The sequence below is a fragment of the Cygnus olor genome, chromosome 1, assembly GCF_009769625.2.
Source record: "Cygnus olor isolate bCygOlo1 chromosome 1, bCygOlo1.pri.v2, whole genome shotgun sequence".
Taxonomy (NCBI): domain Eukaryota; kingdom Metazoa; phylum Chordata; class Aves; order Anseriformes; family Anatidae; genus Cygnus; species Cygnus olor.
Window position 1 is genome coordinate 81,528,785 of NC_049169.1, and position 25,356 is coordinate 81,554,140.

General features: G+C 36.5%; 1 protein-coding gene across 5 annotated transcripts in view; it reads right to left on the bottom strand.

The window, feature by feature from the left end:
* ROBO1 (roundabout guidance receptor 1) overlaps positions 1-25,356 on the bottom strand; it is a 701,438-nt gene that overhangs the window by 44,252 nt on the left and 631,830 nt on the right. For all 5 annotated transcript variants that reach the window (XM_040566451.1, XM_040566469.1, XM_040566441.1 and 2 more), the window contains exons 9-19: positions 23,571-23,579; positions 20,730-20,854; positions 18,812-18,983; positions 15,715-15,920; positions 13,338-13,419; positions 13,002-13,170; positions 12,735-12,901; positions 9,477-9,598; positions 6,826-7,057; positions 5,427-5,548; positions 1,784-1,955 (exon numbers count right to left, since the gene is read on the bottom strand). In XM_040566451.1, the coding sequence (XP_040422385.1) occupies positions 1,784-1,955; positions 5,427-5,548; positions 6,826-7,057; positions 9,477-9,598; positions 12,735-12,901; positions 13,002-13,170; positions 13,338-13,419; positions 15,715-15,920; positions 18,812-18,983; positions 20,730-20,854; positions 23,571-23,579 (1,578 nt within the window). The remainder of the gene's footprint in view (positions 1-1,783; positions 1,956-5,426; positions 5,549-6,825; positions 7,058-9,476; positions 9,599-12,734; positions 12,902-13,001; positions 13,171-13,337; positions 13,420-15,714; positions 15,921-18,811; positions 18,984-20,729; positions 20,855-23,570; positions 23,580-25,356) is intronic.

Consider the following 25,356-nt stretch of genomic DNA (forward strand, 5'->3'; position numbering starts at 1 on the left):
TGGGGGCTGTAAGAGAACTTATATTCCCTTTCCACAAGGTAGAGCTAGGTAGACTGGAGTCATTCATATGTCTCGAGGATTTTAGCTTGATCTGCGCTCATGAAGAGTACTCCTCTTAAGTTTTAGGAGTAATTTTCAGCAGCCTCCTGCAGTTGCCTGCTGGATGGCAGCACTGTCTAGGTATTCCTTTGTGCTGCATTTAGTGGCATGGATCCCCTCAAGTTTTTTTTTTTTATCCCCTCCAGGTTTTTGTTATCCAATTGTAACAACCAAACTATGGGATTTTTACTGTAGTACCTCTAGATTTGGCCACACCACGTAATTAAAAGCAAGCAATAAAAAATATGAAATCAAACCCCAACCACGTGGAAATATATGACTCTTACCAGGCTAACGGCACACTTCTACATTTGACCACCCTCCAAAGTGTGTGATTGCTTCTTGCCTTCTAACACAGTACCAGTAAGGCCAGCAAGTTGGAAGCAGGCAAAAATCTTATCCTGACAAGAGTCTGATTTGTTTCTTTTTCCGCTTACCAAAACCCCAAAGTGATTAAGTTATGTTGCAAATTACACCTTCATTTAGCATTTACATATCGTCTGAGAAAAGGAAAAAAAAAAATGTGATTATGAAGTCTTCGCCTTTCAACCTCTATGCTACCCTGTTATTTTACACGCCTTAATTTAATTTTTTCAAAATCCAAGCCATTCAAAAAATTTGAGTGGAAAGCTATAGGGAGCTGCAATAGGGAGCTGGTTGTAGGAAAGCACAATCCAGCAAATAATTATGACTTTTTTTCAAATATTAATTGAATATCACATAGACCATATGCAATTTAGTCTTAAAATCTCCATGTACTTGGGAATTATATACCTGTGTAAGTGAAATAAGTTAAAGATAACCTTCCTTTTAATAGTCAAGGAAACGTACATGTAATTTTCTGGAGAATACGTTACTTGTTCACTCTTGTTTTCACACACAATAATTATAGTATTTTAAATACAAAAAGTCAAATAATAAGGAATATCTACTAATGATACAAAGACAGAAAGGGATACAAATTCCAAACCAACACGGTGAGTTTGCCTGTTTGTTATATATAAATTATATACTGTAATAATAAAATAGTCTGAGACAGGCATATTGGTAAAGCATTGTATGACTGTACCTAAGGCTACTATAAATATTCTTCAGCTAACGAAAGCAAAGATGCATTTCTCCCAGATACATCCAGAAGCAATGATGAAGATCTGCATTTACGACAGAGGAATGTTTGGTGTAAATGAAGTTAGGAGGTCAAAATAATTTTAAGTCATCTGTGTACCTCTTGTTCCTCTTCCGGGGTTATTTACTAGCTTTCACACATAGCTGACATTTATCGTGCCTAATGGTAGCATGCTCTTGGTTTTTCTCAGCAATAAAGAAAGATAAAATCCGATCAAGACAAACCAACTCTCTAACCAAAAGTGAGCCAACACTAGTGATTCATACTCCTCTAAATGTTTTATTACACTATTCCAAAGTGTGAAATTTCACTGAAAAAATCAACAACCAAGAAACACTGCTAAATTAGGATTATAACAATGTAAATGTTTCGGTCTCCTATCTTCAGAATGCAATTCTAGGACAAGTTTAAAGCCAGAAATGCCAAATCCTGCTGTTCCAGAGATCAGGTAACACTATCTATTTCACTTGTCCTGAAAGTATTTCTGGTGCCATAAAAGACAAAACCAAGCAAACAACATTCATCAAAACCAATAGATAGAATTACCAGCAGACTTACCTAATTGGATAAACTGTGGATCACTTTTCACTCCAGGTCCTGCCCCAGTACTTGCTGCCACTTCCACGCTGTATCGAATACCAGGAACAAGGGAGGGGATGACTACAGAAAAGGTGGAACCATCTACCGTTTTGTTTATATGGTATCGACTTTCATTGCCAAGACACCAAACCTGCAGGGAAGTAAGTGTATTGTATGTATAAATGTTTAAAATTCAACGGTGAAGGATAATTAGAAGGAAGGTTGACCCATTTGCTTCTGCTGGATAAAAATTTAGAATTTATTAATATTCTAAAATCTGTAGATGGATCACCATCCTTGGCACTCTGAATACTGGAAAGATATTTCTTGTTCCAAAGAGCAGATCCAACTACTAATATTATTTGATGGGTTTATCCTAATTCATTAAACCTATGACAACAGTGCTAATAAAACTAAGTGTTAGTAACATGGAACAAGTAAGAGAAGCCCCTTAACACAGAAAATCATTCATATAAACCACAAAGTAACAGCATTCAGTCAAACGAACTTGCAATTCTCTTGTTCAGGAATCCTTCATCAAGCAAGGCTTTCTTTACTCAAGTGCAAGGGCAAGTCTTTCAACACGACATCACAAGAGAACTGATATCATGCTGGAATCAAAACGTTACCTTTTTTTTTTGAAAATGGTAGTGAGAGGCAAGGGTTGAGTCATATATGCCATTTTCTATTGAGAGACAACAGTATGATGTCAGATTTCATTTTTGGTTGTAATTAGGACACAGGTCGTCAATTCACCATTTTACAAATGCATTATATCTAGTCACATTAAATGACTGGGAGAAACAATGTGATGTTTTCATCTCCTTGGGCCTGCTCTATTTGTGTGTCAAATGTTTTTTAAGAGTATGGCTGAGCACTGAACTGCTACTAAAAGTGAAGTAGCAGATTATCTAGATCTGTTAAAAAATGATGAAGCTGTGTTGTTTTCTTTTTTGTTAATTTTCCACAGATGTACTGCTCTACAATGAATATTTATCCAGAAATTTAAATTAGTTAAATTCAGTACCTTATTTGTAAAGAAGCAAACTTTCCTGGGAACGTCAGCACTTTTGAACCTGTGCTGATCGTGCACAGGAGGGAAGACTGTGCTTCTGACATATGGAGCTCCTAAAAGATTTACTACCCAGATAGCCGTTCTTAATCCCTTGTGCAGTTCTGCTGCAGTAGAGATTGCCAGGTGAGGGAGCTAGAGTTTCCCTTACAGAACAATTGCTAGGGCACTTTCCATAGAGTCCTTTTTCCTGGATACTGTAAACTTTATTTCATCTTCAGGACACTCTAAGACCCTTTGTCATTCTCCGGATGCCAAGGACTGAAACAAGGCTAGTAGGACACTGTGAGGATCTGAAATATATTTTAAGCTCCTTTGAAATAGAATCCCAATGCAGCACATATAGAACTGCTTCTGTAAAGTGGGTCAGAGCACACAAAGAACAGAAGAGGTTCTCCTTTTTAGATTCTGATATTAAATACAGACTGTTTCAGGCAGAAGTAGGTATAATTATTAGTAACACTGCTTTTAAATTCTGAAGGTCTATGAAAATGCTATGATTTAAATAAGAACTTGACAAAGTGAGGAACAAAAGATTTAAATCTGCATTTTGACAAGTCATTTTCACAGGAATTGTTACTGCCACCTTGTACAATAGTGCATATGTGAACAATAAAAACAATTTATTATATACTTGCAACTATGCACTACTTATCTGTGAAAATGCTTTGTTCTTAGGAGCTCAATTAAATGCAGAGATCCACAAATTGAGAATGGTAAGTTAAATATCAGGTTGTTCAGTGCTTGCCAGTACTATATTTGAATGCATACCTAAACAGGTAAGTTAAAACTAAATTTTAGAATGTTATGAAGGAGGGATTCATACTCTAACAGACACATCAGTGAAGAAAAATTAGTATAACAAGAGAATTTCTAACTTCATGCTATGAAGTAACCTCTGCTATGGTTTGAATTCCTGGCTTTTTGTGTGTGCTACTGGCACTTCTCCAATTAAGATGGTATCCTCCTTCCTATTTGTCTTATCCTTTAATTACGTAGGTATATTCTTGCCTTAGAAACTCCACCCCCCAACACACATACTTTTTTTCTGAGGGAAAAATGTGAGATAGATAAACAACAAGAAAAATAAATTTACAAGACTTCCTTTTACAAGACTTCCTTTTTTTTTTAAATAAGTTAATTGTAGATCATTGTTTTTGCATTTTTAGAGAAAAATATTAAATATATACTGCTCAAATAGCAACTACATATATTTTCATTGTGTCTGTTTTCTGTCTATGGTGAAAAACACAAAGGAAAATAATGCAATGCACACAATAAACGTAAGAGAAATGTGCCAGTGTGCCACCTACTGCTACACAAGCACTACAAGACGGCTTGCTCTGATACATGGTAGCTTATTACCTCTGAATGTTAGGAGGTATGTTAGGTATTACATCTACTTGGAAATATGAATTTCCTGACCTTTATTGTTTTGTCCTTACAACCTTAAAATTCCTCTAACGCAGTTTCCTGATGGAAATAAATCCACCTCTTCAGGTCAAGGTCTGCATTTAAATAAAATAACTTTGCAAGTACTTTTTTTCCAATTACATTATATATCTGAAACTAAGCCACAAACAGATTTTTTCTTTTTACCATTTGACCAGTTTCTGAAAGGCATTTTATTTTTCTAAATTGACCATGACGCTTAGTGATCTCTTCCCTTTTCCATTTCTACTGAGGAAAAAACAAAATAGCAGAATGAGTTTTAAAGGCTAGGAATATATGTCTATAGCAGTGCTTTACCTGAAAAAATAGCCCAGAAAATTTCATTTAAAAATTTCTCTCAATAATGCCTATATGCAGGGACTGAAACAGATGAACCTGCCACTTAGTGGCTATAAAGCTTACTTGATATACACAATTAGATATTTAAAATGTCTGTAGCTTTCTTAGGAAAAATAAGCTTAATTTAATTTGTTACATAAATTAGCTCAAAACAATTTGAACTGAAAATACAGTGTCTACTGCTACATGAACATCAAATAAATATTTTATAATGTACTTACAATTTGTTAAAAATTATACAGCATAATGAGAGCTGTGTTTGTGTAACAGACAAGAAAATTTCTATACGCTTAATACATTTAGTATTATGCACTCACATTCTTTACTTGAAAGTTTTCCGTTTAAGTACCCAGATACAAGTAAATTACTCAGATATTAACTGTTAATTATTATCCCTGAGCTTTTCAACTTAGTAAACCTGTTTATATTTATTACCTTAGCCAATGTCTTTTGAGTCACAAAATGGTTCTCAAACAGGTATAGCTCCTTCTCAGCTTGTGTATGCATTTCTCAATTTATAATAAAGACAAGAAGGTAGTTTTAATTATGAGTGTTGACCCTTTGCTTTGATTTAATAGAGGCTGTTTTAGTTGCTTTCTACCATTTAGACAGAATTACTAAATATGGAGTTTGATTCAAAGTCATTTTCCATTCGATGTTCTCTGACTTTAACCAGTAGATGGAGCCAAGAATCCACAAACAACTTACCCGTCGGAACCCAGCCAACACTGCCAGGGGACACAGGCATGTAAGTATTACCTTATATTCTTGAACCATTCCGTTCTGGTTATCCTCAGGGGGTGGCTGCCAGGTGACCACAATTGCAGTCCCGTTCCCATCATTTTTAGTTACCGAAACACTCTGAGGTGGAGCACTGGGCGCTGTTCGTTTGGAGAGAAGGATTGAATATGTCAAATGCAACAGGGAGGGGTATTTTATTTATTTATTTTTTTTTTAAAAGGAAAACTGGTTTCTGGGCTACACAAATACATTCATTTACTCTCCAACCTTCCTTAAGGGCAATTCTGCCCACAAGCTAAAATTATTATTACAACAATCAATGAAAATTACAAGGTAAGTGATGTGAACCTCCAGCCAGGCTCCTAATTTCTGCTGCAGTCTCTCTGTAAGATAGAAAAAGACACGCAGGCCACCAGACTCAGATACCCATTACATGACACAGTCCTGAGCACTGAATTCCTTATTGGTCTCAAATCATCTCATCCAGAATCAACAGTTTTGAAAAATAAAGTCTGTAAATTGACCCTAAATAGAATGTTAAACCTTAGTTGCTCTAGTGTGTAAAAATTAATGAGTAATACAAAACTTGTTAAAATCAAGACTGAATTTGTTACCATTAACACGTTTACATTTTGCATTTTAAATAGTCTTTCTAAAAACTGGATGCTTAGTTGATGCTTAGGATGAACATAGTTGACCACCCACAGAAATAAACCAGAGCTACACTGTATTTATACCAGGTAGGAAGAAAGAAGGCAAAAGGTATCACATCCTGCCAGAGGCACTGAAATCCCTGTTCTGATACACCGGCCACCTTGCATACTCATTATGCCTGAGATACCAGACAAGCTACAACAAAGGGAACAGCTATATGAACCTTCCCGTTTTAGCATGTGTTTGAGATGGAAATACATAATTTAGCTCACTATATCTGTTGCCCTCATTCATCTTTTCATTTTGTATTACTGATTGATCCAGATATAAAAGGTTTCTAAGAATGTGGTTTCCATTCCCTCAGCTATAGCACTTTGATGATTTCTGTGGTGTCTGCTATCTACTCAAGATAGTGATTAGTAAGTGCTTGAATCTGACAGAAGTCACTTGTGACCAGACCATGAACTCAGCAGGGAGGAGTGCACACTGCAGTGAAGATAAAAAGCACATTTCCCATTGTCTGTTGAAGGGGGGGTTTGCACATCCCTCTCTCTCTGTCTCTCACACATGGTTCTGAATATTTACTTTGATGTCACCAAACAATTCACATAATGATCAGTCCAACACAGTCTCCTCTGCTGCAGATTGCTCTTCTCAAACAGCACGAACTTCAAACAAAATCAAATAACGAACATATCAGAGAAAAGCAGGCCATGATACTACTTCAAAAAGGAAAGATGAAGACAGTCTGGCTCCTACTTGCCTTCTTCTAGGGTTTTTGCAAATTTCACTTCACTATCTGCTCCTTGAAACTCATTAAAAAAGGGGCGGGCCTTAATTTCGTAGTTTACACCTTTCTTCAGCTCTGGAATGATAACGCTGTTTTTGGTTGGAGTCCTCACTTCAAAAATTAACCACTCTGACTCTCCATAGGATGCTGGTGTAGGCCGGTACAAGATTTTATATCCTTGAATATACTGGGATTGTTGGTCCACCTGGCAAAACAACAGAAAGACACCCATTTAGAACATACAACGCTTTGTTTAATAAACAGGAACCGTGGATGTTGTCTGTGACTTTAGTCCTTGAACTATCCATTTATTTTATTCAAAAGAACACTGCTTAATGAGATACAGGCTCCCTGAATTACAGCAAATTACAGGTCTGATTCACAAGTGCATTAATCTGTTTGATGCTGGTAGAACTGCACAAGTTTCGGTAGATTTATGAAAGCATTAAAGGGGGATAGCAGAGTTGTATAATATACCCTAGCTCTGTGAAATGAACCACCTTTACATCCACGGAGAGTCTTGCCAGAATTGAAGGAACCCAGCACACACTCTGCCCACCCCAATCTGCTCTGCAGAATGGGGCAAGGGAGGTGGGCGAGGGCAGGGGAGCGATGGCTCTGCAGTGCGTGCTGATGAACACAGATCAAACAGCAAGTCTGCCAGCTCTCCTGAGGTGTGGAAGCATCCCAAAATTCATGAAATGAGCACTGCTTCCTGCCTGCTTCCTTCTGGAGTCACCGATTTAAAAGGGCAGCCAATTGGCACTATCTACATTGTTCTGATGAGACTGGAGGCTGTCAAAGGACAGATTTGTCCAAGCACTTGCTCCACGATCACTGACTCAGCAGGAGGCTCCTCTGCTGGAGGAGAGGAGATGTTTTCAGAGTGTTCTGAAGAGGCTCACAAAATCAATATGGTAATAAGGATGAGGCTTGGTAAAGCAGATCAAAATGATATTCAGCGGTCCCAAATAATTTGAGACTGAGACCATTTTATATTGCATGTATGAAGAAATAGACCTTAATGTAAATGAGGACAGGATTCAATGTGTTTGGCTATAACTGCAACAGAAAGTTACTTTGCAGAAGTGATCTCTTGTGGAGCATTAACTACCGCTTTCAGTTTCTGATGAATAAGGAAGTCCAAAAACAACAATAAAAAAACTTTTAAAAGGTGAACCAGATTTTCCCTTTTTACAAAAATCTTATGCAATGGTATAATAAAACTGCTTGCTATTTTACTCCCAAAAACCAACATCTTTCATTTTTAATAATCACTTAAAGAATGTGTGTGTTAGCTAAAACTGAGGTAATGCTTACTTTTGAAATTGCAAAGAAGCCACAGGCCACCCAAGAAACTGATAAAAATTGGTTGTCTGGAAAAGGTTGTTCTGTAAGTAAAGGTCAAACAAAATTGTGCTAGCAACCTCAAGGTTGTTTTAATGTTATTAGTTAAAACAGGAGATTGCCTACTGCAGGTGGCCTTACTGCATGTGACAGCATAATTACACAGCTGATATTACCTTGCAGCACTGAGGAGCCCTGGTCGTGGACCAGGACTCAGTTGGGCTAGGACTCTTCTACAAAGTCAAAATGCCTTTGTTCTTGCTCAAAATGTTCTGTCACAGCATGACAGGGATTACACCCTGTGCTCTTCCTGCCAATATATTGACTTGTACAGATGGAGGACATCAGCAGACCTAAAATCTTACTCTCATTCGATTTATTCCTGCACTAGTGTAAGTTTTCCCCATTTTTTTCTTCTCTCTGCATTCTGTTTTAAAGCCGGTCTTCTTTGAATTAGATTTCCGTTTCTCATTACTTGTTACTTCTAGTTTCCCATATTGTTCTCTCTACTCACTTCTACCTTTTGGTTGCCAAATGTTTCCCCCAGCAAGACATTTCTAACCTTTCCTTCACTGAGGCCTCAGCCTTTTCTAAGCCTACTTAAACCGTTTTCATGTATGTTCTTATTTCCCTTGCTTCAGGACTTCTACAATGTTGCTTCCTCACTCTTCCATTTTCTCTACTATATTCTCCACATGACCAACTTCCTGCTTCCTTCTGTCAGATCAACATCAACAGAACATCTCAAAATTGTTATTTTTGCATCTTCTCCCTGTACTGCGTGTATTCATAGCACCACGGAAAGAAGAATACGTTCAGATGAGGCTCTATTAGTTTGTATGTGTTTCCCAGTATGTATGTAGGACAGAGGCAACAGTTTCAAAGAGAATTATGTAGCATTTCCCTCCAGTGGGGTCTGACAGATGGGGAAGTTCCCATGCTATCTCATTAGGGGACTCATACACTTCCTACTGAAACCAGTGCAAAATCTTCAAATGATTTGACTTATGAAAGTTTTGATCAGTCTGTTAGTTTCCAGAGGAGAACTTGGAAACACTCACCATGTGATAAGCAGCACTCTGTACAGAGGCAAGCAATGGTGAAAATGGGACAAAATTAAATGAAGTAGGAATACAAAGCCCAAGCAGCACTCAATCCAAAGAAAAACAATTTCAGGTGTACAAACTACACACTTCTTAAAGTGCGACTCCACAGCACTTAGACAGTACAATTCATCAATGTATATAACCACCACCATGACACAGATTTTTACTTACAGTCCAATGAACTTCAATTGAGGAGGAAGAAAGGATAGTAGGGTTGTGCAGATGTAGTACCACATCACCTAGTTCTCTCTGGACCTGCTTGTGATCCACACCCTGACTTGTTGGTGGAACATCTGTAATAATTTAAGATTCCATTCTCACAATATATAATTGTTAAAATAAGCATATGTAAATACAAACAAATGTATCAGAAAACATATGATGCTTTCATCAGTGAAGCATATCCTAAGTACTTCCCAATAATGTAAGAAAAATCTACATGAGTGTTGTCTTGCTCTTCTGACATTTGGTCTATTTAAAGCTAAAAGGATTGTTCATATACATGAAGCAATAAATTCCTCTCAAAATATGCAATAGTACAATGGAAACACATTTGCTACATGCAGAGCTCTTGAAAAGCTTATTCAGCTGAAATGGAATGACTGTCCTAGACATATATAAAGTCTATACAGCAGTCACTAATAGGGCGTCTAAAATATACGTGTACTATGGACAGCGGAGGAACATAGTTTCTATATTGCTTTCACATGTCTTCCTTTGATCGCTTCATTTTAGCGAATACCATGCTGACAACAATTAAAATCACAGACTGGGAAATTCACGGAAAGTACTTAGAGTGATATTTTTTTTAAAGAGAATTCCAGATACAGGATAATGCATTACATAACTTTTGCTCTAGCCTACTACCTTCTCTGTCTGAACTCCTCTTGCAATTAGGTAAGATCAGAAAATCTTCAAGGGTTCTGTTCTCGGAAGACCTTAGTAATTTCCATACCTGTCTGCTCACAAAAAGGGCCAAGGAGACAGTACAAAGAAACCATATATATATATATATATATATATATATATGGATATATCCATCTACAACTACTCAAATATGTCATTGCAGGTGCGTAGACTATCTTGAAAGCTGAGGTTTGGATAGTGCTGTTCGTAAAGCGTGTATGTATGTAAAGCATACTTTTCGCATGGTGGACATATTCTCAGTTTACCATCTTTTTACACCTTTCTTTCCAAAAATGTAGTTCTCCCATTTGGGAATACAAAGCCTTTGCTACTTTGCAGTCTTGTCATACAGTTGCCTCAAACATTTGCATGATGATGAGATTTCTCTAATGTTAATAAAGCAAATTGAGGGTAGCATGCAGTTAATAGGTGACAAATTCAGATTCTTAGCAAGGAATACTGATAAGCACAAACACACACAAACCAAAGAAACACCACTGATTCATCACTGTATCTACATGCAATATGTTCTGCCCTACAGTCCATTTATCAGAGCATTTCCCTCCCTTTAATGCTTTGAAAGCATTAAAGATAGAAGTTTCTGTTTGGAGAGTTGCCTAAATCTCGTCCTGCTTAGAATATTACAGGAAAGTCAGTTGAGTAATTAGTAATATTTTTGCTACTAGTCCTAAAAGGTGAGTCATCAAAAATATGACTAAAACTATTAATAGCCTCAGTCTTTTGCACATCTGTGCTATTGAATGGTGTATATCATCTATCCTGTTTTCTTGATTAGGCTTTGAAGCTTCCAAGACAGGGACTGTGAGTGAGAATACTAAAGCACGTTGTTATTTTGTCAATGTTAGTCAAGTCTAAAGGTTAAGGTAGGTGAGTTTCCTGATCTGCGTAGAATTTTGGACAAGACAATAAATACTTAGGAACAAAAGTTAACTGGGAAATTTTTGAACTTACTAGCTCAGACTAAAAACTTGTATAAAGCTAACCTTACACAACACGGAAATGTTTATGGAAGAAGAGTGGAACAGCTTTAAAGAACTTGACACTTTATTATGCTTCTTACTATTTATGAAAATTTTATCTGTTGGCCATTAACTTCACTCTTAGGTTTTGCATGGTCTCAGTTCTTCAGCTCTACTAGATCTCAGAGGACAGGTAAACTTTTTTGTACCATTATAAACCACTCAGTTCTGTGAGTGAACAGAATATTCTGCCTCATTTGCTGTTTATCAGTCAAGTCAGTGATCAGTTCATTTGGGACGTTCAACCCTGATACACATCTCGTCTCTTCAGATGAAACTACACTGCATGAAAAATGGACTCTCATAGAATGTTGCTGCTTACCTGCATAATAACACATTGCCCTTTGGGGAAGACCTAGGAACCCGTGTAATTCCTATTTTCTATGTGGTCATAACTCTGCTGTCTATATATCCAAGGAAATTGCTACCCATCAGGAGAAATGCATAATAACAAAGGATAGCAATATGAACCTGCTCACTCCTCATGGGAGATGAGAAAAACTTGCCTTCAGAACAAATGAAAACTTGCTAACAGAAAATGCTATGTTTTCTTTAAGGGACTTCCTTCCAAAAACAAGCATATACTTACTTTTGCAAACAAAGGAACAAACATACAACACAGGTGCTCTTAATAAGCCCATGGGTCAAATTCTCCAGTAAAACAGGAAAAAAAAAAAGGAAGATGATCTTTATCACTTTTTCTTTGGAAAAGAATATATCCATTTTCTTTCTATTTGCTCATAATCAAAGGAAAAATGCAGGCTGCTAGGTTGCAAAGTATTATTTCCTGTAAGCTATTGTAAGTGTCATTTATTTTTTATAGTGAACACAGTTATTTTAAATTTTACATATGTGGATTAAGTCCACAGCTGGAGTCAGCAGATGACTCTTTAATTTGCTATAATACAGCCCTGTCTTACACTTGGCTGTCTGTAAATGTTGTCTCTTTTTCCTATTGTTTCACTTTCAACAGTAGCACTACTGCAATACTTCTAATACACTGCCAAAAGTTCTTCTTTATTGGCCCACAACACCTAATTCCTTCAAATTTAAAATTTCTATCTTTCTTAATGCAGCAGAAGACAAATCACATTCTGTGCTATTTCTCTCCCTGTCTCATTCCTAAGCCTCATTTGATTCACTGGACATAGTAACATTTCCATGGAATTTTAGGTTTTGTGTGATAACTTCAAAAATCAGAGATTACTTCTGTTGTTAATAAGAGCTATTCTGCAGGACGTAACTATCTTTGGTTAAGAGATACTAGGGTTCTCTTGGGGAGCCTGATATGCTGTCTAAGCAGCTTTTAGAGTCTGTGTTATAGGGAAATGCAAGTTTAAACAATGCATTTTACTACGTAGCATATATTATAGCCTGTATAGATAGACGGTTGAAAGCTAGTAAAATTTTTCCATGCAACATTTCTCAGTTAACTTGTGACTGTCACTTTGGACACCTAAAATGTTCAATATCTAAACCTTACCTTGAGTTTTCACTGGATCAGATATTTGGCTTGGGTCACTTAGTCCATACGCATTTGCTGCCCTCACGAGGAATAGATAAATTGCATTAGGTTTTAGCCCTTTAACTGCAAAACTCTCTGTTTTCACATTTTCAGCTACAGTTTGCCAGGTGCTACCAGATGCATGGCTAAGGATAAAACACACACAACAGCAGGTTAGCACGTGCTTCTTTAACAATATATTATATATAATCATAAGTACAGCATGATCGCATGAGACTCGTATACCTGAAGGCCTCAATTATGTACGAGGTTGGAGTTGCACCTGAATTCAAATTTGGTTGCCATGACAATGTTACTGTATTTCTGCTGACATCTGTAACCTCAGGTTTTGATGGAGCACTAGGAATCAAGTTTGGATCAGTGGGTCTTGGTGGCTGCACTGGGACTCCAAATTCTAACAAAGGAGAGAAAAATGCTGAGTATAGACAGGAAGAAGCTGTAAGCTAAATGCTGTTCACATCTCACCTGGCAATTTATGACAGAGTCGCATAACTACTACAATTCAATTTCTGACTTTCTTTTATGTATTTTCTCCATGCAGAGAAAACCTAATTGATTTACCTTGGACCTCTATGTAAGCACTCCATGTAGCTTCGCCACTTGGTGTTGAAGCAATGCAGGTGTACCGACCGGTGTCGCCCAGCTGAGTGGGAAAAGAATAAATATTTGAAACAATCAGGCACTCAGTGGGCTAGAAAAGTAATTACATCTCTGCATGTTTCCCCATGAATATGGATAAATGTATTAGACTGCAAAAAACTTTGAACCAGAAACTTCTTACATTAGAAGGCATGAAGTTAATGGCTATGTTTCTGAGCTTTCTTCAAAGAAGTGAAAAAGCTGCATATTCTAACTTCATGTTACCCATTCTGTAGCATTTATTCCTTACTCTGCAGAGTTCTTAAATAAATTGATAAGGAATTCAGATAACAGGACTCCCATGCAACTTTCTGCCTAAATGATGCCTAGGATTTGTCTCGACTGCAGCATTAGAGAGAATGTCAACCTTCAAACAATTAAATATTTCACAGGGACTTATACATCTCGGGTTCTCTGTACTAGTAAATGTTTCACTCTAAGCCAGACCCAAAAAAAGGATCTCCATATGCTATTCTCATCCAGTTCTGAATGCTGACTTACTTGTCCATATGTGACTTAATCACATTTCAAAGGAGGTTTTTTGTTTGTTTGTTTGTTTTGCAAATACATTGTACCCTACCATACTGGGTTTATGTGGCAAGGTTGTCCTAGTGGGGAGGCTGCAGGGGTGGCCTCAGTGACCAGATCCCAACAGCTGCCCTATGTCAGATCAGAGCCAGCTCCAGCTGGCTCCAAAAGGGACCCGCCACTGGCCAGATCCGAGCCAGGGAGTGACATTGGTTGGGCCTCTGAGATCATGTTTGAAAAAGGAAAAATTGCTGAGAGACTAGCTGTGAGAGAGAAGTGAGAAAATTCCTGTGCAGAGGCTCCCAGTGGAGCAGGTTGTCCCCCCTGCAGCTCATGAGTCCCACATGGAGCAGATCTCCACGCTGCAGCCTCTGGAGGAGCCCCTGGTGGAGCAGGTGGATGTGACCTGGAGGAAGCTGTGGCCCATGGAGAGACCCTGCAGGTACATGTGGTCTGGGGGGAGGTGCCGCCCGTGGGGGATCCGTGCTGGAGCAGTTTGCTCCTGACAGACGGACCCTATGGTATGGAGCCATGTGGGAGCAGTTCTTGGAGTGCTGTTGCCTGTGGGAAGCCCCCGCAGGATCAGTTCAGGAAGGACGACATCCCGTGGGAGGGACCACACATGGAGCAGGGGCAGAGAGTGACCGTGAAGGAGTGGTGAAAATGAAGCATCAGGGACTGACCGCAGCCCCCATTCCCCGCTCCCCTGCACCACTTAGGGGGAAGAGATAGAAGAGGGTGGATGGGGGAGCAGGTGTTTTTAGTTTGTTTTGAGTTTCTCACTGTTCCAGTATGCTAGTGATAAGCAATGAATTTTATTAATCTCCCTACACTGAGTCTGTTTTGCCCATGACAGTAATCGGTGAGCAATCTTCCTGTCCTTATCTCAGCCCTTGAGCCCTTTCCATTGTCTTGGGGAAGGGGAAGTGAGAGAGCGGTTGTGGTGGAGTTCAGCTGCCCATCAGGGTAAAACCACCACACCTACTGAGGTCCTAGCCTCAGCAGATGAGATGAATGGAAGCACTCAGAAATCAGAGGTTGAAAGTCTCAGCCAGTGAAACTTATAATCAGTAACACAGGAAGTCTAGGAAACACACTGAAGTAATGTATTTGGCCTAATTTTAAGAATTACTAAAGTTCAAACCACAGAAAATATAACAGAGAATCGTCAGTGTGCTGGAACTTAACAACATTTTAGAACACTGTACATTTTGCTAGGTGTGACTGGCAATATTGACCAGGAACTTGTTACAATTCCCTAAGGAAGCCATGTACTTCTCAGGTGTTTAACTATTTGAAGGTACGTTTATACTGTCAAGTAAATATATTTAACAGCTATTTTGAAAAAGCTGTGTACGTGACTCTCATTACTGCAGCACACTGAACAAGGATTTTCTTTATAAGCATTTGAAATAATTAGATCATTTTTATCTATTAGTGACAAAGTCCAAATATTTTAAATTCATTTTACTGAAATATGAGTTTTCCTTCCCCCTTCATGTTATAAATACCAAATAATCCCCCTCATTAATACTTCTTACTAGCATTTTTGCATCTGAAATAATGTACTCTGTGATACACAAGCCAAGGTGTAAAGCTTAAAGAATGAACTATCTGAAAGCATGACATATCAAATAATTTAATACAATTATTTATCATTTCATTCATTCTAAATGTAGGATTGCCTACATCAAAAGAGCTCTGAGAAGAAAAAGTGAAACAAACAACAGGAAAGACCCAGCACAAAAACCAGTTTGCTAGTTCAAACTACCTTAGCGTATCTGATCTGCAATGCTCCAGTTTCCAACTGCTTGATGCGAGAGTCCTGAGTAGAGATCACGATCCCATCCTTTTTCCAGAGGATAGTGGGCGTTAAAGTGCCTGTAGCCACACAGTTCAGTACTAAAGTACCATCTACAGCTACAGTCTGATTCACAGGACCCTGTCGAATGACAGGGGGAGGCCGGTCTGCAATCACTGCCAGAAGAAACAGGAAATAGATTTCTGCAGATGGAAGCAATTTTCTAATCATCTAAGCAACAGCAGTTGCTTGAGGCTTTGAAACAAACTAAAGATAATTAAACAAGTAATTAAAGTCAGAGGCATGCATTATTCAGGGCAGGGTGCATCATAATGATGCACAACTACAGAATTTTAAAACTATATACAATACATTAATTTCAGAAAGGAAATAAGCATTATATATTACATATCGGTATCTGGTAGACATCCTCTAATTCCAATGTCTTTACAAAGTGATAATAAAATGATAAAGGACTTTGCAAATTATTTGCAAAGGCACAGTTTTCACCTTGTTCATCTTTTACCATGTAGAAGGCCTGTAAAACAGAACTCATGCTTCCTCTATTCAAAGACAGAGAAGAAGGGAGTAGGCAGGCATGGAATAACCTGGTAAATATGTAGGTTGTTTTTTTTTTTCTTCTTTTTTTCAAAATGCTGTAAATCATCAATTTATCTTTGTGCTGTTTCCTAATTGGGAGATGTTTATGAGTAGGCTAAACATAATGCTAATGAATAGCACCATTTCAGAACTTTTCAGCTACAAACTATTTTCCAGTAGTTTCTGACAAATTAATCTGTCAATACTAGTTCAAAGTCACAAGGAGAATCCCACAGTGTGTTTGCATCAGTTCTAATGCATGTTGCACACAATGAAAATTAAATGGTATTGATGAGTTATTTACTAACTACGCACAGAAAGGTATAAAGCAATCTCAGTATTCACAGAAAAAAGAATGTTTTTCTACACATTTTTGCCATTATCCAATGGATAATCAAGAAAACAGGTAAAAACCATCTAGTTTTGTTTTTTGTGACGCCCTCCTACCTCTATCATCTAACATGACATGGACTAGTAATCTGAAAATAGCCACAACTTTAAATGATGTAACTCTGTTTAGCAGTTAAAATCTGGTCTGGTAGCTGAAATATAAACCTGAAGTTCTGGTAGTTTGGGATCATCACATAGTTTTGGATTGCTTTTTGTAACAATAGACAGGGTGTTATCACTGCTTTTTTTGGCTAAATTCCAGCTCCTGTAATTTCATTTGCATGTTCAAATGACACTCGATGTTTTCAATTTCCTGTGCTTCCTGTCCCAACCTGTTGTAATGCACTGCATGGCACTGTTAGGCCATTAGTATCTTTCTCATCAGAGCCAGCCAAACTAAGCTCACATATAGTTTGTATTTAACTTTGACAAGCTTCTAAAGAAGCTTGCAACTGTCAATGGTATGAGGCTCTACAATAAAGTTTGGACATAATTTTCCAAATAATTTTCTGAGCAACATCTTCTGTTTGGACTTGATAGTTATGCTTTGCTTTACCATTACTTAATACTATTTAATGCTAAGCAATTTACAAATTGTTTACTAATAATCAGTTACAGTAACATGTTGATATGCCAAAAGTCAAAAATGTATAAAAATAATGCACACCAGAAATAATATGGATATGTTGCTATTCAGTATTGAACTGCATAAATTTCACAGTATCTTTGCCCCACCTAATGCTCCCAGTAATCACCTTGCTGACTGATCTGTGCTCTATAGCTTAAGTCTAATTCCACTGAAATCCATGGTAAACATAAGTGCCTTTGAAGCTGGTGGCAGAACTTCTATTACCTTTAGGAATATGAGGGTATCATTCTAGATATCCTGTCTTTACGTTAATAAAAGTGAAAAAAAAAATGTTCCAAGACATCATACAAAATAATTATCCACTAGATCAATCCATAACATATGGTCATAGTAAAACAAATATGTTTAAATGAACTTGATTTTTTCCAAGTTCAGATGGCTTAGGTCATTAAGAAAAAAACTCTTAAGCTTAATTTTATTATTAAAATTTCTTTTTCACCTTGCCATGATCTTCTCCACAGTGGAAAGGGAATGAAAGTGGCTTAAGAAACATGGCCTGCCACTTTTGAGAAATCAGAAATAACGCTGTCCTATTCCTCCAAACAATTTCAATCCAGTGTGTGTAAATAGACAATTTTATTCTCCAGTTTCACTGCATGTTTCTAGTACTGAACTATTTCTATGCTTTCTATAGGGCAGAGGCCTTGCTTATGGAATCTATTCTCTGGCAACAGCTTCCTTCACCTCAAAACCTCTCCACAGACTGCATTCATCGTTTTTCTGTAAGGGCTAAGATTATTATTTTACCTACAAAAATATTTTTTTCCTTCCTATCTTTCCTATAAAAAACATTAAGAATTTCTGACAATCTGCAAACTGACATAACACCAATATATATTACTGCTTGCAGTATGTTCCCTGTAGCTTTTTCATCTTAAATTTTGTCACAAGTGCTCCTAAAAGGAAATGTATGATAATATGCATTTGCATACTATTCTACTGACTTCCACGCAGATAAAGGTTTTTTCTTTGCTATACGGCAATACTAAAAAACAGGGGGAAAAAAATCAGGCAAAAAAAAAGGGAAAAAAGCAGATAAATGGAGATGCTTAGCAAACAGGCACACAGTAATAGGGATAAATACTTAGGCAACAAGCAATCTGAAAGTAAGTTAAATGTAGTGGGTGAAAGAAAAAAAAAAAAAAAACAAAGAAAAAAAAGACAGATAAATTAACAGGACTGACAAAAATCCATAAACAGAAGTAAACTTATCAAATACCAGATATTGATTCACAACAAAATGTTGTTAAGTGATATCCGAAATTTAACCCCCTGGCATAGAAGACCCAAACAGGATTTTTAGGTTCAAAGAAACAATGCACGCAATATGACTTTATGTAAAGCAGATCCAAATAGTGTCATATCCTCCCCCTGATGTATGCAAATAAAAATAAAAACTTGGGAACAATAAAATAAAGGCATCATTACCATCAGTAACCTCCAAGTAGGCTTTTGTTATAATACTTCCTGCAACATTTAATGTCTGGCAGATATAGTAGCCAACATCCGACCTCTGGACATTGGTGATGGTGAGGTCACCTGTCTGGGAAACTGAAAATCGGCTGGATGACTGAGGGGGCTGGTATGAGAAAAGAAGGTTCTAGGAAAGAAAGAATGTGTAGGAAAGAAAGTGAAAAAGAAGTGTTAAATACATTCTAATATCAATATTAATAACTTAAATATATCTAAACAAATTCATCTTTCCACATTATATATGAAACATTCTGCCCCTCATATCTTAAGCATGTCTATACCACAATGTGAGTAGTTTTATAGGATTATTATTATTAGGTGATAAAATAGGTGCAGATACGCACATGAAATTGTGTAAGTCTTTTGGGGTTGCTCTAGTACCCTCAGTAGTCAATGCTGGGCTTTATACAAACTGTAACAAGCAGTAGCAAAGATCTGATACGTACAGATATCCCAATGGTGCACGCAACTGTGGTGAGCCTGACTAATTTGCTTCAACATCTTTTTTTTAGACCTTCATTCAGGGCATTCTATTTATTCCGTTTCAAATACATACGTTCATTTACTTATTTGTATTTTAACTTTCAAATTCCCAAGAATGGAACAGTTTTCTAAAAAAAGAGATGTTTAGATCTCTGTAGTCATAGCATTTGTGTTCTGCAATGAGCCTTATAATACGTAATTCAGTCCCACACCAGTTTTTGCTTAGACAGTTTTGGTACGAAGTACATGATATTTTTCCAGCAATAGTCGAAAGTCAAATGGCAGCCATAATAGTACAGTCTGTTACACCACATAGTGGTCTCAAATTTCTACCTTTGGCTGAACAATTTATAAATGAGAATACCCAAAGTTTACAGAAGCTATTTTTCATCCTGCTATCTTACCTAATTTTATTTTGAATTTCCAAAATGCACCTGAGGGAATGAGACACAAGTTCTGCTGCTTCAGTATTAGCAAACCATACTCACTGACCTTCATTCATTAAAAGTGTAGTAAAAAATAAGCAAGAAAAAAATATGTACTAAACAACTATTAGCAAAAAAAATCCAGGTCATACAAAAATGTAAATATAATCTATCTATATACTTTTACAATAAGATATTATCATCTGAATTTGGCCACTACTCTAGTTGCACTTAAACATTTACACAGACATATTCAACAAAGAACACTTTGTGTCACATCTCTTCTTCAAAAGATGACCCTGAAAGAAAACTGTGATTCTCTTGCTGTGCTATTTTGCGTTTCATCCACTAGCTTTCAAGGTTCTTTACAAAGAAGCTGAAAATAATTTTCCCTCCCATTCAAATAAGGAAGCTAGGAGAAAAAGTGCCCTATTCAGGTATGACCTGGGGCTGACTGACTGACTGGAAAAGTAGATATTAGTCCCAAGCTAGTGTCCTATCCAGACAGTGATGAAGATCAACATAGCAAATCATTTAGTTCTCCAGAGAGACACACACACCTGGCAAACTAATATCTGCACCACAAAAACAGAGTCAAACTTTCTGAAAATTTTTGGGGTATTTGGGAATTAAAGAAAACTTCAGCATCAGTCACTTTTTCATCTCTTAAACGTTTCTCTCTGATAGGAGAAAAAGATTTCCATTTCATGGTATGTTTCCACTTGTTTCATAAATTTATTTTTACATTCATGGAGAAAACTCGAGACTAAGCAAAACATAGATATACTTTATAGTAAGGTTAACATCTCCTTGAATGCATGTGACTTAGAGAAGAACTATCCAGCATCTCCTAGCACTAGAGCTATTTTTCACATCCTAAATACAAGAATTAAGGTATTTTTCTTTCACGTGACAACATCTCCTCAAGAAACTGCTAAGAAGAATGGAGAGAAAGACTGTTTTACCTGACTTCCCTCTCTCCGCCAAAAGATGGCTGGCTGAGGGTTTCCAGTTGCTTCACACTGGAAAGTCACTGTTCTTCCCAGTGCAGCTACCTGATCACGCGGCTTTACAACAAACTGTGGAGGCTCTGAAAGAGGAAAATACCATAAAATAAATAAATAAATAAATAAATTACACTGCTGTCAGAAGACCAAAGCTAGCCTATTTGAAAGGCATAAGTCCTGACTTTAAATGGTGTAAACCAGAGCAGTTAGGTGTCTTTAATAAGGAGAGGCAGCACAAAGACTCATCAGCTAACAAATCACAGCTTCATCAGCACTCAGATCACCTGTTCTGTTGCTGGACTTCTCAGGTAAAATCCTTACTGTGCATCCATTAATTTTACTAGTCACCAGTTGTACAAGAAAGTAAGTCCCACTAAACAGGACAAGTTGCAGAGCAGCAGACACCAATGTGAACAAATCTGTTAGATTTTTATTTATTTATTTTTTCTAAGATTGATTTTTAAGCATGGAAAAAGGTACCAAGTCACCATGGAGAAATCTTTGAGTGACAAGTGGCCCACAGGCCACACTTTGTCAAAGACTGTAATAAACCCTGTTGAGTAACTATGAATTCAGGTTTACTTGCACAGAAGTAATATATATATATATTATTATTATTGTTTATGAGAGAAAAAGCCTCACATTGCTTATAAAAGAGACTTTTGATGTAGTTGGGGTCTCTCGATTTTTACAATTTAACTCAAAACCCCCACAAATACCACTGAACGATTTAAAATCTTCAATCCAATTACTGAAAAGAAATGAATGTAAAGCAACAGCAGAGCTGAATGTCTTCCTCATTTACATAGATAAGGGCATGTTCAAACAAAATAAATATGCAAATGAGGGCAAATTTGAAACATCTGCTCAGTCTAACATTATAAATACTGCCAGCATTGTCCAAACTGTTTGATTTATACAGACTTCAACAACCACTTCATCCAGTAGTAAATAGAATGTCAAAAAATTATGTCAGTCACATTAAAAAGAAATCAGGATAGTTGACAGCATTAGATACGTTGTTGGGGATAGCACAGGACAACAAATCTAGCTTGTTTGAGCCTGTTCACTCTCACCCCTTGAAAAATGTGCATTAAATGAAAGTCCATTTACTTAGTGTTTATTCATTTCCAATTCCTTCTGATCATCTGTCCAAAACTAATTATTCTCTCCCTCTTGTTTGGGTTGAGAATAGAGAGGATGTTTTGAATCTGACTTTAATAACTTTTATCTTTTTTTTTTTTCCGTTAAAACATTTCTGTATTTAAAAGCTTTTCTTTAAAAAGGGTTTTAATCATGTCATTTAAAGATAATGCTCAATGTGCTTAGTAGAAATCATGTAACTGTGACTTTATATAAAAGGAATTAAGAAACAGTAAAAGTCCTCTCTAAAAAATTTACTTTCAGTTTTCATGTGGGCCAATACTTTCAGTTTTCTGCTTCTGTTTGCCTGTCTCAGCTCCCTACTGAGCTCATGGTAGAATATACTCTTCCTATCACCCTCCTGCTTTGGGGCAATTTTTAAAGCACAACATATCATTATTTACATTTGGATGCAAATGCTACCTTTCCTAGAATTTTCTTAGATAAGGAACTACACGAAGCTAGGGTGCAGTTCACCCACAGCAATTAGCAGACTTAAAAACAGTTAGTTCTGAAACATTCAATCAACATCTTGGAAGAGGATGTGGGAAGATTTTGACATGATAACATGTTTAATTTAGAATGGAAGGTGATGCTGTTGGGGATTTACCACTGGGTTGTAAGGTATGATTGGGAAAATGGAGATGAGAGTGAAGCACCTTCATTATGCTGTTGGAATTCTAATAACAAGAATAAATTTAGCATACAGTTGAATTTAAGGCTTGGCTGGTTCTGTACTAGTTTGTGACATAATACCACACAAAATGGAACCAAGGGTTTCTCAATTCTGTGCTACTGAATATGATTTATTAGGTTTAAGATTTCATTGAACTTGAGAATGGATACAGTTATATCAGGATAAAACAGTTGTGACTACTGGAGAAATAGCTGAATGCTTGTGATTCTAATACCCGAACATGATTTTCAGGAACTACTGAATGCAAAAAATGACAGGAAATGTTGTCTCCCAGGTAACCATTTATAAAATACAGATAGGTATATGCTTCTATGTATTATTCTAAATATGCATTTCACATGTATATTAGTCAAAATACATGTGTATATCATGCATATTTGTATTATTCTGAATCTACTCCTATTAAAGTAAATAATGAAAATCCCAATAGCTTCAGTGTCAGAAGAACTAAAATAGGGTTAAGAGAGACTTTGTTATTAAATTGTCTTCCATGTTTTTACTGCACTGGAAGAATTTTCACCATTATTTCCTATAAACTTCACTTTGCTTTCACACCTTGGATTGTTCAAACAAGTGGTATGTGACGGCTATACCATAAAAGAAGTGGAACTAATAATCCACTTAAGGAAAAAATTTCTATCCTTGAGACCTTTAAAACAAAAATTATTTTCTTTTATAGAACACAATTTCAACTAATGCAGTCATTGAAGATAGAAAACATCAGGATTTGATTCATTACATCACGTAAAAACAAAGTTAACAACCCATTACCTTTCTCTTTGTCATTAAGTTACCCATACTTCATGCAGAATTTATTCTGTGCGATGTATCTTGTCAATAACAAGTAAAAGATGGGAGCTGACTGGTTGAAGGACATGGAAGGGGATGGATGGAAAGGGGAGATGTTCTCGTCACAGTAATACGATGATTAGAAGATGGCCAATAAAATTTCAACTTACCAGACACAACTAAAAACAAAAACAAAACAAAAAGAAAACATGGAATAAATAAAATTGAATAGACATGAAACAAAGTAAAGAGTAAAGCAAAATTAAAAAAAAAAAAAGGATCCTTTGTAACGACCTTAGAAAGCACATATATATTCTGATACATGAAACACAGCTTAAAAATGTTGAACCACATATTTTGTATTTTTAAGCAGAACTCTATCATGCTGGAAGTAGGCTATGTAGACTAAAATGGGTAACAGACTAAAATAATGGTTGGACAACTTGGGTTCTATTCCAAGCCAACTGTTGTTGTGGAACCTTTAGTAAAAACTTTTTATTTTTTTTCCCATATTATTGTTTCTTTGCATGAAGAGCTTTCCATGGTAAAATGAACTTGACATCTCCAGTAAATATCAATTTGCAACACTACTGAAATAGAACAGTGACATTTACACCCTTTCTAAAGCATACAAACATCTACTAACAGAAAATACTTCTTTGAGGCTAATAGCTATTACAAAGGCAGTTTACTCAACCTTTAGTAATATGCTGAGGAATTTAGCCCCCACACCATTTTTTTTTTCAGTATAGAATTGCTGTATTGAGGTCATAATGATCAGTATTAAATTGTAAATGCAAACTAATCCACAATTAAAATTATATTTAAAAAGATTCTTAATCCTTTTCTTCCCCCAAAAAATCTCAATTTCAGTAAAATACATAAAAGCAGAGATCTACTGCAAAACATTCTATTTCTCAACAGAAATATTTCAGTGGTAAATTATCTAGTAGCACATTGTCCTTCAAACATAGGTCAACATTACTGTAAGTTTGGAAATGACCTGATGAATCCTGGCAGGCTAATTTCACTTATAAAAGACAGGCATGTCAGAAAGCATTCCAACAATACATCACTAATTGAAAGAACAGATTCAAAATAAAAATGTAAAAATTTTGCATTGCTTAATTATATATAGATTCTGGAAAAAAAAAATTTAAAAAGGGTAGTTGGTATAAAATAATTACAGTATAAGTCCAAATATATATACTTTTCTTAATACATTTTACAAACACCAAGCCCTTCAAGCTTTAAGCTGAGAATAAAACAACTGTTGTTCAGCAGGGTATGCTTTTATATTGAGTACGTAAGCACCTGCTATACACCATCCTCTGATAGAACACATGGAGAAAACTAATAATATCCAGTCTGCCAAAATTCATTAGGCATGAGGAATACTGGCTTACAGTTCACATAAACAGAGGACTCCAGGTGTATTAGGAAAATGAAGTAGAAGGAGAATCAGATATAATACTTGAATTTGGATTGTGCCAAGAAGCTGCAACTGAAAGTGTAAAATCCCGTTCATATAGAGAACTCTATTTTTATGTTATTAGAGACATTTTTTAAGGAAACAATCCCAAGCAGAGGAAATCAAAGTGCACAGTTTTCAAAGTTTTGATTTTCAATTTTAGGGAAGTATTCTGAATGTATGTTAGCCTTCTTTAAATGTGTAGGTTCAGTATTTCTCCAAGAGAAAAATAGTGTGTATTATTCTGCTCAGATTATCCTGGCAAATCTGTAACTTTCAAGAGGAGTAGCCAAGAAATTACACAAAAGAATTCCTGAGAGAAAAATGCTTGTCCCCAAGACTGAGCTCCTAGTGACTCTTGATCATGTATGTTTATATTACACAATAGCCACTCCTTTAAAACTGAAAAGCTCTCTGCTAAACTTCCAATTACAGTTTGACCTGCTTTAAAATTAAAAATGCTTCTCCATAAAACACAACTGATA